Source organism: Mastigoproctus giganteus, chromosome 5 (assembly GCF_048544385.1).
Source record: "Mastigoproctus giganteus isolate SK-2022 chromosome 5, ASM4854438v1, whole genome shotgun sequence".
NCBI lineage: Eukaryota > Metazoa > Arthropoda > Arachnida > Uropygi > Thelyphonidae > Mastigoproctus > Mastigoproctus giganteus.
Window position 1 is genome coordinate 198,679,923 of NC_143579.1, and position 18,931 is coordinate 198,698,853.

General features: G+C 37.4%; 1 protein-coding gene across 7 annotated transcripts in view; it reads left to right on the forward strand.

The window, feature by feature from the left end:
• The window catches only part of LOC150085990 (protein GUCD1), a 272,649-nt gene that overhangs the window by 202,207 nt on the left and 51,511 nt on the right, over nucleotides 1-18,931 (forward strand). For all 7 annotated transcript variants that reach the window (XR_016546950.1, XR_016546949.1, XR_016546948.1 and 4 more), the window contains one exon: nucleotides 7,581-7,629. Coding sequence is in view for 3 of the 7 variants with exons in the window: in XM_090373639.1 (XP_090229765.1) it covers nucleotides 7,581-7,629 (49 nt within the window). In the remaining 4 variants the exon portion in view is untranslated. The remainder of the gene's footprint in view (nucleotides 1-7,580; nucleotides 7,630-18,931) is intronic.

Below are 18,931 nucleotides of genomic sequence, written 5' to 3' on the forward strand. Positions count from 1 at the left end.
TATGGTCTGAACACTACGGTTCTGACAGTGGGGAAGATGTCCCACATGGTTTGCAAAATTGATATCGCCTTCCCCAAGAATTATTATCGAATTGGACCAGGAGAGTTGGTTGGAAAAGAAGCTTTCTGTATCTAAAATAAAAGTAATCCCTGTTGATTCATTATATATAGGCAAATAGATTAGATTAGTGTATGGGTAGGAGTGCTGACCTGACAGGTGTAGCTACAATGGAAAAAATTAAGTGCCTGTAAAATAAAAGCAGATTACCTAAAAAATTATATAAATAAAATTAAATGAAAATATATAAATGGTACTTAATGCTGTAGGTCCTAAGATTTTAACTATGTCATCCAGGAATGGCAGCCAAAATCAAAAGAACATCAATATAAAGTTTGATGTCCAAGTTTGCCTATGGTACACATGTAGTAGTAGTGGCATGTGATGCAAGAAAGCAAGTGTATCAGCTTATGCAGCATCAGCCAAAAAAAAAAAAAAAAAAACCACACCATTCCCTCCAAATGCCTGTCCAGTTCCTCCTTAAATTTATTTAACCTATCAGCTTCCACAACAACAGATGGAAGTTTGTTCCAGCAATTAACCACCCGCTGGCTAAAGTCAAATTTCCGCACATCTATTCTACATCTGTCTTTTCTTAATTTGAATTTATGTCCCCCCTAGGTTCGTAATCTGAACAAGTGGAAGAATCCCATCAGAATTCATTGTGCTCAACCCATTCAAGGCCTTATACACCTCAATTAGATCACCGCGCAGGTGCCTAGTCTCCAGCCACTGCAATTTGCAGAACTTAAGCCTCTCTCTCTTGGTAAGAGGATCCCTTCATTCCTCTCACCAGTCTTGTTGCTCTTCTCTCTACACACTCAAGCAAATCTACATCCTTCCTAAAATGAGGCCTCCAGACCTGTATGCATTACTCAAGGCATGGCCTGACCATTGCCTTATACAGGGGGACAATCACCTCCTTTTCCCTTCTAGCAAAATTCCTATATATCATTGACAAAACCCGATCACCTGCCCTGGCAGCCTGTCTGCATTGCTCAGAAAACTTCATATCTGATTGCCAATTACTCCCAGGTCTTTTTCATTTTCTACCACCTTAAGTGTAGTACCGCACAGTTGGTACGTTTCTCTGGGGTTACTTCTACCTATATGCAGTACTTTGCATTTGTCAAGGTTAAATTTCAGTTGCCACTTCTTAGCCCATCTGCCAAAATTTTCTAGATCCTGTTGCAGTAGCACACTGCCATTACTGTCATTAACAACTCTGCCAACCTTTGTATCATCTGCAAACTTCGACACTAAGCCTGATATACCTTCATCAATATCATTGATAAATATACAAAACAACAGAGGACCCAACACCGAACCCTGTGGGACTCCACTAATAACATTAGTCCACGAAGAGCAGCACTCATTAATTACCACCCTCTGTCTTCTCCCCTCAACCATCCTTTTATCCATTTATGCAACTTTCCCTTAATACCATTCTGCTCGAATTTGTACAATAGTCTTCCATGCACAACAGTGTCAAAAGCTTTCCTGAAATCCAAATATATGATTTCAAAATCATTTTTTGCATCCAGTTCCTTTGTAACCACATCATAATATCCTATCAAATTTGTCAGACAAGATTTTCCCGTAACAAACCAATGCTGTGTCTGAATTATTGCTGCAGTCTTGTCTAGATGATCCTGCAATGCATCTTTAACCAGTGACTCCATTATTTTACCCGGAACAGAAGTTAAACTAGCTGGTCTGTAATTACTTATCACCCTTCAATCCCCCTTTGTGAATTGGGGATACATTTTCACATCTCCAGTCCGTGGGGACCTCCCCTGAGTGCAAGGATGCTCTCATAATTATGGCTACGGGTTTGCTTAGTTGCTTTATTGCCTCCTTTAATATAACTGGATAGATCCCATCCACCCCAGGTGCCTTTCTTATGTTTAACTTCAACAATTTCTGCTCCACTTTGTTCTCAGTTGTTACAAAATCATTAAGCACCCTGCTACAATTTAATAACTTTCTGCCATGTTTAACTTCAACAATTTCTCCTCCACTTTGTGCTCAGTTGTTACAAAATCATTAAACACCCTGCTACAATTTAATAACTTTCTGCCATTTTCAAACCTTAATAACTCCTCATGTGTGAATGTAGATGCAAAATACACATTCAGTTTGTTTGCTCTCTGAGCAGGATCATCAACAGTCGAATCATCGATATCAAGTGGACCAATCAGATTCATCCCCTTCCTTTTAGAGTTTATATAAGTAAAGAAATCCTTGCTGTTTTTCTTAGCATCTTTTGCCAAAGATTTCTCGTAATCTGCCTTCGCCCGCCTAACCTCCTTTGTGACCTGATTATAGATTAGCTTATATCTGCCATAGGCTTCTGAGTCGCTTGATAATTTATATGCAGCCCATGCATTTTTCTTCTCTGTCACGAGTCTCATTAGTTCATTTGATAATCATTTAGGCCTCAACCTTGAACAATATTTCTTAATAGGTATGAAACTTTTAGTAGCATCCACGATTAATTCCTTGAATGCTTCCCACTTAGAATTTACTGGTGGTAACATTGTCAGTTGATCCCACTGTACAGAATTTAAAAACTGTCTGAGACCACTGTACTCACCTTTATGGAAGCAAAAACCCTTTCCTTTACCCCTGATGGTAATTATATCTTTAAGTAAATCCCACATCAGTACACTGTGATCACTGCCACCTAGTGATTCCTTTATCTGCAAATTCTTAATACACGAATGATCACTGCTGATAACCAGATCAAGAGTATTACCCTCTCTGGTTGCCTCTCGAACATGTTGCTGCTAAAAACAATCATCCAATAAATCCATAAAAGTCTTACTAGTGTGTGAGTGACCAAACCACAAGTTTCAGTCAATATCTGGGAAGTTAAAATCCCGAATTATAAGACATTCTGATATACTAGCACACTCTATTTATCTGTACAATTGCTCATTGTACTCATTAAGCCTATAACACACTCCTACTCTTATTTTTTCTTTCACAGTGCTTATGTCACACCAGACTGACTCAACAGTGCACTGTTCATTTTTATCAACTGGATGCACTTCTTTTGATTTTGTTTTTTTTAATTAACAGCATAACACCTCCTCCCTTCCTATCCTGTCTATCCTTTCTGTACACATTGTACTCCCCAAATTCCAGTTCTACATTCCTTATATCTGTGTGACACCATGTCTTTGCTATCCCAGCAACATCCTCCTTTGATGTCTTGACCAACATTTCAAATTCATCAAATTTATTTGCTATACTTCTAGCATTGGTATACATGCAAGTATACATGTACCTATCCTTATTATTAGTTACCCTAACACATCCCATATACCCACCTGTTTCACAATGACTGCCATCAGTCCCTGAAACCCCCAGCACCCCTCGCTCCAGGCCACTACTTATTCTAATAGAAATTGTGCAAGAATTACCTTCACCTCTACCTGCGGCTACTTTTAACCTTTTAGTCTGTGAATCCCCCCAAGCTAGCAGTTTTCCGACCCACCTAACACTGCCTCGATAGCATCAGCAAATATTCTTGCACCCTTTCTATTTAAGTGTATCCCATCCCTGTAGAAGCAGTCTCTCCTGTTAACAAACACAGACCACGCTGAAAAAAATTCTACTCCTTGAGCCTTGCGTATTCCCTCCAGGGCCGAATTGATTGACAAGGCTCTCATCATGTATTTCCTCCTATCGTGTCTGGGCAGAATTGCAGACACTTTCAAATTTACTGTCATGTTGGCAGCATAATTAATGACAGGAATCAGGGTATTCTACTACAACAAGACCTAGAGAAATTAGGCAGATGGTCTGAGAAGTTGCAGTTGAGATTTAACACTGATAAATAAAAAGTGCTATTTATGGTTAACACTAATCCCTGAATAACATTCAAATCAGGTGTTACCACACCACGAGGTAGTAGAGAAAATGAAAAAAAAGACCCAGGTGGTAGTTGTATGATTCAATGTGAAGTTCTGCAGTGCAGACATGCTAGTATAACTAGCATTCTATCAGTGATACGCAGGAATTTTACTTGCAGAGATAAGGAGGTGATTATCCCATTTTAAGGTAGTGGTTTGGCCACATCCAGAATACTGCATACAGTTCTGGAAGCCTGATTTTAGGAAAGTTGTAGATCTCTTGGCCCATGTACATTCTTAGTCTTAATCTTATAGAACTATGTTGTTTAAACTTTTTATTGAATTAAAGCAAATATTTGTGATTAACAATAGGGTAATCAGTTTCTATTCATTTTAAATCTTATTCAGTCCCTAAAAAACTTGTCTCCAAGTCAGCCAATTTTGAATTGGGATCCTGCTGTATAGGGAAAAAGTGAAGAGCATATTTTGCATTAATTGAATATCATATAACAGAAAAGTAAGAAAATCTGATATTTGAATAATTTGTAGCAGGATAGAGAGAAACTGATGAGTATTTAATAAACAGAACTAGACTTTGTGGAATAGATGAGCACCAATCAGAATTAAAGGAAAGTTTTATTATTCATTAGTGAGGCCCTGTAGCTGAGTGGGTGGTGGTCACTGAAAAAAAAAAAAAAAAAAAAAAAAAATTACAAAAAAAGTATGTTTGAAGAGTTCATTGAGGGTTCGAGTTCATTCTGGACATGGGGAATTAGGAATGGGTTGAAATGGTTTGGAAATTTTACAAGATGGCCAACAAAAGTTGAAGTAACAACTTTCATTCTGCATAGCAGTTGAACTGTAAAAAGAGAGAGAGAGAGAAAATAGTATTGTACAAGATTATTAATAATATGATTAGTATAAAACAGAGCTATGATGCTCAATACCTTCTATGTTGTATTTCAATATTTGTAGAAGAATATGAGAAATAATCATGAAATAAAAAAGAATCATGATTTATCTAGTATATTTCTCTTATTTTTCTACAAAGATTATCAATAATTATCACACATCCAGCTTTTAGCTGTATATTGCAGGATTAAGAGGTTAGCCCCCCCCACCCCCCGTGACTGTGGCATGGCACTCCTGCAATGGAGATGTTTTAGTCTACAGGAAAGCACATTAATTGGCAGATCTACATGTTTTGTAGGCTGAAAAACCCACAATAACTTATGAGAGAACCCTACTCCTTCTGCGTGAGATTGGATAACTACAGTCCCAGTTAAGGTCTCAAACAAATCATGCAGGTTAGGTGGAATTCGAACTTCTAATGTTGAACCTACTATCATGGAGGACTACAGTTTTATTAAAATTGTAGTCCTCCATGATAGTAGGTTCAACATTAGAAGTTCGAATCATATTATGATGGTTCATTTACATTATAGTCCATTAAAAATGGCCCCAATATGTTTCTTCTTTTCACTTCTGAGACCAGTTGCGATTTCCTTAGTTGTTAAGACCAAATACTGATTTACTATCACCCATCTTTCTCAGACACATTATCTGTTTCTTGAAACTTGGTTGCTAAATCAGAAAATTTAAGAATGATGGCATATCATTTTGGGGACACTTAACTTTTGGTATTATAAAGACATATCTGCATTGTTTATTTGGTATCATTAATATATTCATTAACCACTTTAATGCCAAACTTTCATCCTTAATCTTATAAAATGTTAAGAGGGTAATTCCATGATAGACCTTCATTTATTTTAACGGACTAAAATAATATCAAAAATGAACTGAGTTTTTTTGTCAGAAACTTTGTGATTTTGTGATAATGTGCTTATATTCCTGCATAATAATTCTTATCCCTTGATTGTGAGATTTAAGAGGGCAAGAACTATACAGAATTGAAAGCAGCTCAGAAGGAAAAGAAGAAAACCAGTCAAACTTAATTCACCTGTAATCTATATTCCACTGTTGTTTGTATGCATAATGCTTATTTGTGAAACATTATGCAAACAAACAATAAAAAACAACAAACTTGTATATTACTGTTAACTGCATGTTTAAGCTATTTTGAATGAATTGTTGCAGCATAAAGGCATCTGGTGATACGTGTGATGAAGTTGTCTACCTGCATTATAAAGCTGTCCATATTTTTAAAATTAGAAGGAAAATTGTTCGTTAACTAATGATGAAAGACGTGCTTCTGCCTAAATGGGAATAAACAAACAGAACTTCAGCAGGTACTTTTACTTTTTTTTTTTTGGTCAAATTAAGATGTCCTGGCTTTTCATATGTAATATATGGAGTGGTTGATAAATTCAGTGACCTTTTATAGTTCAAGTTTTGATATAATGCAAGTTTTATTTCTGTCTCCTGATACCCACATTATTCTGAGATTGCACTGTATTTTTTATAGTGGAAATATTATAGTAATAACAAACTATAAAGTATCATGATTGATCTAGTATAAATTTAAAAAGATTATTGTAACTATCAAATACCAAAATACAGATATGAGTATTTTTGAATATATGATTTCAAAATTAAATAAATAAACAATTTTTTTGAGGTAGGTGTTCTCTTCTTTGTTTTTTTGGAGTGTGTTGGAATAATGTAGAATAAGTTTAATTGTCAAATTTATTTTTTATTATGCAGGACAGATTGCATTTTATATCTCCCTTCAGATATGCTTTTCTACTCCCAAATTTCTTGGTATGTTTCTTGGTTATATTTAAGCTATAGACAAAATCAATTGTAAGAAACAATTTTTTTTTTAATAATAATAATAATAAATAAAATTTTAAAAAATTGTAATTTTTATCTCTTAGTGCAATCTTACACAAAGAGATAAAAAGAAAAGGGAAAACATTAAATTACTCACTGATAACACTGGCATAGGTTAGTTCTAGTGGGATTGCTCTGATATGCATTATTTTTTCTTTTAGATTTTCTTGTAGGCAAGTTTGAAGTTAAGTTCTGTTCTAAACTGTAAACCCCGCTCTCTAAGTTTGGATCCATATTCACCATGTCCTTAGCACCTGGGCAATAAGCATCAGGTGAACTGGCCTCTTTGCAATCATCCCATTTGATTTAATGACATCTTGCTTACTCTGTCAGCATCCCCATGTCTTCTGTAAGGAGTTTCTCTTCATGGGACTGGATGAGTCCAGTGATATCTGGCTCTTGTAAATTCTGGAGACCTTTCCTAACCAGTTTTTCAAACCAGTTTGCATTATTTCAGAAGTCTTGGTCATTTTGAAAATGACTTTATTAATTCACTAAAGTTGTGGGCTTGTTCTTTCCACAAGGTCTTCTAAATGGTGTTTAAGTTAAAATGGAAAGGAACCCAACATTTTTATAGTGCCAGTGTAATACATTATTCAAAGTCATAGGATTGTTTATATATGATGGGTGAGTGTAATTATTTTATAAAGATAGCATTTCACAAATTGCTATTTTCACATATATATTAATATTTCATACTACTACTTAATGCTGCTTTCCGTTATTCTTATCTAAGGTAAATGTTACTAACTGTCAAAATTTTTAAGAGAATAGCAACTATATTAAATATATATTAAAATATATGTAAAATAATATATAAGAAATAATAATTAAGAACATATTAAAAACAATATTATCCATTTACAGTTTCTTTTACAACTTATGAACTGTTGCCACCTGGCTCCTTCATATCAAGGTAAGTAGGTATTAATTTTTTTTATAAAACTGTTATTAAAGGGAAATTATTAACTTGTTTAGGAGACATATAAAAAAGGGGGAAATATTATTTTTATAACTAAACATTTTTGTCAACTAACATTATTTGTAAAAGGCATTTATAAGATATATTATGATGTTCTTTCTACATTGTCATACATAAAGAAATATGCACAGGCTACTTCTAATGTAAATATGCATATAAGAGCATATTAAACACACGTGTTTAATATGCTCTGATGTCTGTGAAATATCTATGAAAAGAAAATTCCTTCTCTGCATGAAAAGTAACAAATAAAAGTTGAATGTAAAACTGTTCCAACGAGCTTATAATAAATTTTGATAAAAATTTATTTTGCAATGGCCATAGGATTAACTATGGATTACGAATCCTGTAAGTTTTGGTCTACATTTTTCAGACCCCACCCCCTTTCTTGTAGCTTAGAACAAAGAAATTTAGGAACAAAAGCAGCTTATATGTTGTGCTTCACTCCTGGGTCCATGCTACACATGGATCTGACCCTGCCTGGTACCAGTGTTCTCCTTGAGTTATGAGCTGAAAAGACTGCTGGATCTGATTATTGATATTTCATTTGCTTTATGCTGTGTTCTGAAGATGCCTGAAATAACAGTAGCACTGCTGTGTTGATAGCTGTTCTCCTGGTTGTGGTCCTTTGATATCAACAGAGACCTGTGGGTTCTGGGGGTCAGGTGAAATTATCACAGAGGAGTGACTATTAGTGATGCCAGCTGCTGGTTAAACTGTTATTGATGGAATTGCTGCTTTACTTGGGAACCTGAGAAGCTTTCTTTGGGTATTTCTGTTTATGTTGTAAGCTGGGCTACCAGATAACCCAAGCTTCCTTAAATTTGTCTTCATGCCAGGCTGTTTGGTGTTAAGTATTTGTGGGTGTGTCGGGTTAAACCAATGTCCCTTATTGTACAATGGAAAGTAAGTCATCTGCCTTATTATATGACTGCCCAATGTACCACTTCCCACATAGGCAGTTCAGTTTGTAAACCATGTGTCAAATCTCCTTGGGCTGAGGATACTGTTGCTCTCCCAATTTGTTTTAGATTTTTCACCAATGAAAAATATAATTTGTGGCATTCTCTTCACCCCTTGGAGGGATGTCATAAATGATGCTAATTATGTTTTTTTTTTTTTTTTTTTTTTTTATGAAAACTCCAAACACGGGAGGTATTAGAACCTATAGTACTTAGTACCATGCTTGAGTTGGAGGTTGAGAAGACGAAAAGATATTTGTTGACATTAGACTTGAACTTCTGTAGACTGTAATTTTCAGGAAAGACATATGAAGGAAGGTTGTTCCAGAAAACGGCAGTTGAATGAATAAACGAGGAAGATGAAAAGTTGGTTCTGTGAGTTTGAAGTTGGATATAGTAAATGGATGTTGACTGGTGGCAGAATGTGTTCGGACTGTTTTGAAAGAGAGAGCAGGAAATATAGAAGCCAATTCAGAAGAACAGTGCCCATGGAAGTATCTGTAGAAAAGGCATGCAGCAGAAAAATTACGTCTATGAGACAGCGAGTGTTAGAGATGAGTCATTAATTAATCTAACTGCCCTCTTCTGAATTAAATCTAGAAGCCTGAGAGAGGTTTTGGGGACATCACCCCAGAGATGGGAACAATATTCCATGGTAGGGTAGATTTGTGATTTGTACAGAGTGAACAGCTTTTTGGAAGAAAAGTAACGCCGAGAGCAAAAGAGAAAAACCAAGTTTTTTAGATGCAGAGGAAGCAATATTGCTTTTTCCAAGAGAGATTAAAAGTCAGGGTAATCCCCAAAAGAGATATATCATCTTGCCTAGAAATCGCAGTGTCACCAAAGATAAGCATAGGAACAGAAGAATCCTTTTTGCGAGATATAAGACAAGACTGAGTTTTAGAGGGGTTGAAGTCAGCTAAGTTGTCTTTACCTACTGAAGAATTACCTGCAGATTGGCATTTAAAGAATTGGTAGCGGATATTTGAGAAGTTGAAGCTGATAGAGCAGGGCAAGGTTTCTCAAAATGGAAAGTGGCAAAACTATGAATAGGATTACTGGTCAATTGAAGAAGGTCATTAATATAAAAGAGGAAAAGAGTGGGGGAAACAATTGAACCTTGGGGGACACCAGCATTAGTGGAGAAGTTAGAAGACAGAGAGTCATCTACCATAACTTCAGTGATTGATTGAAGAGAAAACTTGATAACCAATTACAAAAAACAGTTCGCAAACCATAAGATGAAAGCTTGTTTAGAAGACCTTTATGCCAAACAAGATTGAAAGCCTTTAAGATGTCAAGAGCAACTGCTTGTGTTTCACCGAACTTTTCCATTGAATTTTTCCATAAATGGGTAACATAAGCCAGAATATCACCAGTGGATTGACACTGGCGGAATCCATACTATTCGTTGATCAGATGGAAGGTTTCTAGGTAGTTCAAGAGTTGACGGTTAATTGATTTCTCCATTACTTTAGAAAGAGTAGAAGTAATTGCAATGGGACGATAATTGGATGACAGGGATTTGTCACCCTGTTTAGGAACTGGCTGGACATGAGAAAATATCCAAGCAGAAGGAAAAACACCTTTGCAATAAGAAAGTGAAAAAGTGAAAAAAGGCGGCAAAGAACAGAAGTAAGTTCAGGAGCACAAGTTTTGAGAACAAGTGGAGAAATACCATCAGGACCTGGAGTTTTCTTAGCCTCGAGATTCGTCAAAATCCTTCTGACATCCCTTTGACGGAAGACCACAGGAGGCATCGAATGAGGCTTGTAGGGAATGGTGGGAGGTGTTTTACCAAGATCATTAATACATGAGTTGGAAGAGAAATGGGATGCTAGCAAGTCATTATCATTGGCCAAAGTGACAACAGAGCCATCTGGTTTTTTCAGAGGTGGGAGCACAGATGTGCAAAAGTTGCCGCCAATAGCATTTGGCAAGAAACCAGAATGCTCAGCTACCATTAGGACATGAAGCAAGTTTTCTACTCTTAGCCTGTTCAAAATCTAGTTTGGACTGATTAATAACTGCTTTACAATTGTTGTGAGCTTTGGTGTAGGCAGAAAATGAAACCGAAGAATTGGAAACAAGCCAATTAAAATATGCAACATTCTTCTCTTGTGAATGTCCTTAGCACATTTATTGGAAAACCAAGGTTTAGATAAAGGACGAGATTTTAAAGTGGAGTGTGGGATAAAGGATTCCATTCCTGCAAGAATAATTTCACTGACACGATCTGAGCAAACGTTGACATCAGAACTTTTGAAACAGTAATCCGACCAAGGAAAGGAAGAAAAGAAATCTCGCAGGTCATCCCATTTTGCATTCTTAAATGTCAAACGACATGAGGTTGGGAATAGCCATAAGATAAAGGCTCCATTGGAGAAGAGACAATCACCAAGTTGTGATCTGAGGTGCCTAAAGAACTACTCACTTCGACCATGTACTTAGAAGGGTTGTTTGTTAGAAAAAGATCAAACGTGTTGGCTGTATGGTTAGGATTGTATGGTATTCTTGTAGATAAATGAACAGTCTGTGCAAGGTCATTAGTAATTGCAAAAGCTTCAGCAGCTCGATGAGATGGGTCGGTGTGACTAGAAAACGGAAGCCAGCTGGAGTTGTGAACATTAAAATCACCAAGGAAAATTACATCACTGTTAGAAGGTTGGACTGGAGAAAGTCAAGTTGCAAAGAGAGGAAGTCGAAGAGCTCCAATTGATTAGTGAAGTTGGGAGAACGGTAGACAAAACAGATGAATTTGACACAATGAGGTAGAGAGATTTTAACCAGAGAAGATTGAAAAGTGGAGATTCCAAATTACCAAGTCTCTGACAGAAAATATTGGAATGGGCATCAGCATTAGTAGAGGCATATGATGCAAGAAAGCAAGCTTATGCAGCATCACCCAGAAAAAAAAAAAAGCACTCCCATTTCACCCCTCCGTTCATTCGAAATACCTAACCAGCTGAGCCTTAAATTTGTTTAGGCTATCAACTACCACAACAAGGGATGGAAGTCTGTTCCACCAACCAACTACCTGGCAAATTTCTGCACATCAATCTTACGTCTGTCTTTCCTCAATTTGAATTTATGTCCTCTCAGGTGATTATTCTGAGCAAGAGGAAGAATCCCATCGGCATTTAGCATGCTCAAACCATTCAAGGCTTTATACACCTCTATCAGATAACCTCTCCGGTGCCTAGTCTCCAAACACTGTAATTTGCAAAACCTTAAGCCTTTCTTTGTAAGAGCAACCCTTTGTTCCCTTCACTAATCTTGTTGCCCTTCTCTGTAATCATTCCATCAGCTCTACATCCTTCTTGAAATGAGGCCTCCAGACCTGTATACAGTACTCAAGGTAGTGGCCTGACCATTCCCTTATACAAGGGAATAATCACCTCCTTATCCCTGCTAGAAAAATTCCTGTATATCATTGACAAGACACCATGAACTACTCTTGCAGCCCATCTGCACTGCTCAGAGAACTTCATATCTGCCTGCACAATTATCCCAAGGTCCTTTTCATTCTCTACCACTGTGAGTGTAGTACCACAGATTTGTTACGTTGCTCTTGGGTTACTGTTTCCCATGTGTAGTACTTTACATTTGTCAATGTTAAACTTCATTTTTCACCTCTCAGCCCATCTGCTCAACCTTTCCAGATCCTGTTGCAGCAGCAGCATATCGTCAGTAGTGTCCTTAACAACCCTGCCAACCTTTGTATCATCTGCAAACTTGGACATTAAGCCCAAGCAAAGGCAGATTATGAGAAATCCTTGGCAAAGGATGCAAAAAAAAAACAAAAAAGAGTTCTTTACCTATGTAAACTCTAGAAGGAAAGGGATGAATCAGATTGGTCCACTGGATATTGATGGTTCAACAGTTGAGGATCCTGCTCAGGTGGCTAACAAACTAAACAAGTATTTTGCATCTACATTCACACATGAGGGGTTATTCAGGAAGTGGAATGCCAGAGGTGAAGTAAACTGTGGCAGTGAGTTAGATGATTTTGTTATAACTGAGAGGAAAGTGGAGGAGAAATTGTTGAGGATAAACCTAAACAAGGCACCAGGGGTGAATGGGATCTATCCAGTTATATTAAAGGAGGCAGCAAAGGAAGTAAGCAAACCCTTAGCCATAATTATGAGAGCTTCTTTGGACTCAGGGGAGGTACCCATAGACTCTAAATGTGACCCCTAATTCACAAAGGAGGATCAAAGGCTGACACAAGTAATTATAGACCTGTGAGTTTAACTTCTGTTCCAGGAAAATTAATGGAGGCACTGGTTAAAGAAGCACTGCAGGATCATCTAGACAAGACTTCAATTATAGCTTGGACACAGCATGGTTTTGTTAAGGGCATAAGTAACACCTTTGAGAAGGAATCATACAGGGAATAATTTGGGCAACTGAGATGAGCAGTAGTTGAATCAATCAATAACTTTAGAATCTGTCAGAAAAAGTAGGTGGAGTTTGGCAGACTGCAAGTGGAAATGGACATCATTGAGATCAGAATTGACACCACGTATATTTATGAAATGAACTAAGCAGATAAGCTTACTCTATTAGCTTCGCAATTCATTGTATATTCAATAGTAAGGAAAAGTAGGGGAGGACATGCTGTATGAAGTAATGAAATTTTTGGATATGGAGTACACATGGTAAGAATATACCCAGATCCTTGAAATAACGTGACCTCGATGATGCCCCTCCCCGCATATACACTACTCGGACTCACTTCTCTCACTATCTGGCACTGTAGAGGTAGCAAGATTATACACTAGCTGATCCAGAAGCCTCCTAAAGAGTTACCAATAATTTCGGTCCGGTGTACTAACTATCAGCTGGCCTGCGAACACAGTTTTAGAGTTGTACTCTCGAAATGTAAGGAAGATTGGATCTCGCCATGATGTCCATTATAACCTCAAAAGTCATCAATCCTACTGCATGATGGAAGAGATGGGGAAGGATTGACCGGAACTTAGCTCTGGAGACTAAACATGGGTTCCTCTACTTTGAGCCTCCAATAAGCAAAGCGGTGGTATTGCACTGGTTGATGAGAATCATCTACCACCATGTTGCTACCTGTGTGTGTGTGTGTGAGGGGGGGGGGGTGAGTTTAGTTATTGTTATGGAGGGTAAGTCTGCTGCATTGTAGCTCTCATTCCATTTCATGGCTGTTTCAGTTATGCATCCTCAGGAGAGGCCTTTCATTGCACTAGTCTTGACATGATGAGTGGTTGAAATGTCAATTGAAGAGAGTCACTGTGTTTATGGGTTTGACAAAACACCTGTGCTGAAAAGTTTTGTTTCCCCCATCTGCATAAATCTCTCAAGAAAAGGGATGGCATTACTCTAGCTGAAGGGTGAATTATTTCCCTTTTTCTATCACCCAGGTCATAGCCTAGCTATGAACATAATACAAATACCAAGAAACATCCCCTCCCCAAGATGCTATTTAAAGATTTGACTCCCCGGTATAGGAAATACGACATTGAACAGCCATATCTAAATTGAAGACCCAAACCTGAATTGGTGAATATGATAGCAACACGAAACTGTGGAAATGTTAAGAAGAGGGAACATTGTTTTCCACAGTATCACCAAAGGAAATCTATATGATCTAAAACAGATACTTGATATATCAAACTGCTTTGTAGGATGCACGACTCTAAGCAGGCTGGACTATTCAATTTAGTCCACCTTTCAACCTAAACAAATAAAGAGCACTCACAACCCGTCCCCCACCACAGCTCATTCTATTCTGAAATGTCCACAGTAGTCTACCACTTCCAGCAGTAATAACAGAGTACATCCTGCAGCGCACACCTGTAATAGTTGCTCTTCTGCTGTGATATAACCTCACCCAGTGTGCCATGTTTCCACTGCTTCTAAAGGATCGCAGCTGATCAACAGCTCCCTTCTATGAATCCAGCTTTAGCAGCTCTTTTGGCTAATAACTTGAAGAAAACATTCTTTTTTTGGATGCTAGGAGAGTCTAATGCAAATACAGCATGAACCAGAGTGAAAGAGGCTATATAAGCTTTTTTTTTTCTTCTAAATTTCTTTGATCTAAATTACAAAGGGAGGTCTGAAAGCAGCGGACCAAAATGCGTGACCTTTGTTATTTATAATCCATAGTTAATTTCATAACGATTCCTAAATTTAAAATTATTAAAATTTATTGTAAACTCTTTTGAATGGTTATTTATTTTACATTAAATTTCTATTTGTTACCTCTCATTCAGAAGTGGTTTTTTTTTTGTCTCCAGTAACAACTGAAAATTATTGTACAAAGACAACCAGGAATACTCATGCAGTATTTACAGGTGCTACTCTGCATTTAAATGCAATAACTTAAATTAAAATATCTGCCAGATGCAAAAGATTGTGTTGAATGTGTATGATGTTTTCTTAGTCTACCAGGATTAGTGTCAGTTAGACAGCCTGATTTTTAAACAGAAGATACTAGTATATGTTTGTGACAAAAAAAGTAGTTCACAATTTTTAATGGAAATAAAAATATACTCTAGTAAAATTTTTAGAATTAAACTGTGTTTTGAATATTAAGAAAAGTTTATTTCTTTACAATCAAACCAACAAATACAATGATTTGTAAAGGAATGCTTTTTTTTTTTTTTTTTTTATTTCAATGAAGTTCGACAATCAGAAAAATAATGTTACCATTCATTATATTTCCATTTTGGGGATGTTGATGTTGCGTTTTTTTCCTGAACAACTGTAGGCTTGGGCATGTGATCATTTTAGAAATTACATTGTTATCTATTAGTCAGTCAAAAATTACTAATTTTGCATTTATTTAAATAACATCAGCAAAAGAGATGAAATGAATCCATTATTCTTTAAAATCTCTAACCCCCTTAACATGGGTATCTGTATGTGGTGAGGTAACCTATAGATTAGTATCACTCTGATCCAATGCACACACAGCTTAGGTTCCAGGTTAACACCAAAGGAATCTGGCATGCGTGCCATGTGCTGCAACCCTTGGAAAGGAGGATCCTGGTAGTTGAGAGACCCAGCTTCAATGTGCACCATTTTGGCCCATGCTTCAACAAGATGGGTGGTCCTGAGATGGCTTGCTCATTATCAATCAGCTACTGGGTTTTCCTGTAAGTGGCAACCATGTTAATGCCAGCTCCCCAATGTCACAGTCTGGGGAGACAGGATTCAGGTTGGCAGATGTGTGATTATGGCACTGGGTAGCCCGGCATGCCACTCCCAAGCACGTTTGTTGCTTGCTAGGTAGCAGGTGTCCCATTTCGGTTTCATGGTGAGTGGGGAGTCTGGGCAAGCACTGAAACAAATTAAATAACTCATGAATTCTGATAATGTAATTTCTTCTGGAGTCCCAACACTGCCCCTATCATAAAATCAAAATGAAGAAACAGATAATGCTAATGCAGCAAAGAGATTATTCATTGAATAAGTGAGAAACATTGGAAAAATGTTGCCTTTTTTTGTACCGAAGGGTTTAGAGAGGTTAGCAGATTCTGCAAATCAGTTAAGAGGTTTCATTCTGGAGATCCGTTGATTGAAATCAAGAACAACAGGCACTCTGTTGAAAAACTTCAACAGTTCCTCTGATTGAGAAACTTCAATCAGAGGAACACCAACTATTGTGACACTACACAAAACACTAAATTCATCAAGAGGTGTTATCTTAGAGTGGAACCTCCTTGAAGTTTCTGAGGAAGAAACATGTGCTAAAGTCACAGAGAGAGTGATAGCAGCAAAAAAAAAAAAAATTTCATGTGTAGGTCTGGGATTTTAGTACCAAACAGAAACCTCATCCTTACATTTAATACTCTGTCTCCTAACTCAATAACATCTGATTGCCTACAATGTATGCATGGTGCTCAAGAAAAAGAAATACAATGACATCCCTGTATTTTTAATAGAAATAAAAACATACTCTAGTAAAATTTTAGTAAAATTTTAAAATGGAATATTCTAGAGCTGAATATTCCATATCAGGAGGCAAGAAACTGGACCTCCCATCAATAAGCAGCAATAAGCCTACACATGCTCAGAGGTTGCAGGAAAGCATTTTGTTGAAATGAACCTAAACTGAAATAACAATCCCACCAAAAGAATTTTTTGCTCCCATTGCACGTTAATTATTGAACCCTTAAAAGCCAGTATAAAATATTCATTTCGATACTATCTACTGCTCCACCTCTAACTAAACCAAATAATATGGAAGACTAAAAAACCTGACTCACTGCTCATAACAAATGGAAAAAAATTTATTGATAGAGGTGAAGGAAGCAAATGAAGACAGTCTTGGAACCATTTGCAGAGGAAGGAATGGACACAACATCCATCCATACTTCCCCAATATGGATAAATCCAAGACTGAAAAAGACAAACCCTCAGCCACTCAAAAAGCCACATACAGATCCAGCAAACCTAACTGAGGTCCACATTCAAATTTCTATGATGGAACTGCCATGAATTCCATAAAAATAGTGAAGACATCAAGGCTGTCCTGTGTAAGTATGAGCCAATGTGCTTCTGCTTACAAGAGATATATTTAAAAGCAAATGACTTTTTCATGCATAGCTGTACAATCATTTAGAAGGACAGAGCTGGAAACGGACCTGCCCATGGAGGAGTTGCCATCCTTGTGGGTAATCATGTCCCTTTTCAATTTATGCCACTAACATAGAGGCAGTGGTGATTCATCTCACAGTGGGGCTCCTATCTGCTCAAGCCACCCGGGAATGACATCCACCAGACCTTGATCTCACTAAACAATTGCCATCCCCTTTTCTATTACTAGGGGATTTCAGTGGATACAGACAGTGCCAATGTCATTGGAAAGAGCTGGATTATAGTGCATATGCTTGAAAGCAACAAACTTACCCTTCTAAATGTGGTCTCTAATACCTTTTTCTGAATACCTACCCATACATTTATTGCCATTAATTTTTCCATCTCTCATCCCTGCACGTACATGGGAGGTTGAAGAAAATCTCTGTGGCAGTAATCACTTCTCCATGATATCCACACTGTGAAACAGGAGACTATGTCATCCATTGAGGATATCACAGCAGAAGATTGATCAAGCAGATTGGAATGCCTTTAAACATCTGGCAATGTTTAATATCATCACAGTCAGTCAGGAGCCAATCAATAATGCAGTAAAGTTAGCTACAGGGAGTATTGTCCAAGCAGCAGCAGTTACAATTCCAAAGACATCCACTTTGGAATTGTAACTGGAATGCAGAATTCACAATAGAAAGGAAGGCACAAAATAAGGCATGGGGATATTTCAATATCCTACCACTGATAGTATAATAGCCTGCAAATGTGCACGCAGCAAAGCTTGTTAATCAGGTGTCAGAGTCAGAAGGAATCTTGGATCCACTTCACATCTTCCATCACCCAGTAGCCAAATCCAACATTCTGGGACAAAATCCAGAATTTTTTTTTTTTTTTGAAAACTCCAAACACGAGAGGTATTAGAACCTATAGTACTTAGTACCGTGCTTGGGTTGGAGGTTGAGAAGATGAGAGAAGTTATTTGTTGACATTAGACTTGAACTTCTGTAGACTGTAATTTTCAGGAAAGACATATGAAGGAAGGTTGTTCCAGAAAACGGCAGTTGAATGAATAAACGTGGAAGGTGAAAAGTTGGTTCTGTGAGTTTGAAGTTGGACAGAAAATGGATGTTGGCTGGTGGCGGCACATGTTCGGACTGTTTTGAAAGAGAGCAGGAATTATAGAAGCCAATTTAGAAGAACAGTGCCCATGGAAGTATCTGTAGAAAAGGCATATAGCAGAAACAGTACATTTAATGAGACAGCGAGTGGAGAGACTCTGTTAGAGATGAATCATTAATTAATCTAACTGCCCTCTTCAGAATGGAATCTAGAATCCTGAGAGAGGTTTTGGAGGCACCACCCCAGAGGTGGGAACAATATTCCATGGTAGGGTGGATTTGTGATTTGTTCAGAGTGAACAGCTTTTTGGAAGAAACTCCAAGAGCAAAAGAGAAAACCAAGTTTTTTAGATGCATAGGAAGCAATATTTGTAGTGTGCTTGTGCCAAGAGAGATTAGAAGTCTGGGTAATCCCCAAAAGAGATATATCACCTTGCCTAGAAATCGGAGTGTCACCAAAGATAAGCATAGGAGCAGAAGAATCTGTTTTGAGAGATATAAGACAAGACTGAGTTTTAGAAGAGTTGAAATCAACTAAGTTGTATTTGCCCCACTGGAGAATTACCTGCAGATTAGCATTTAAGG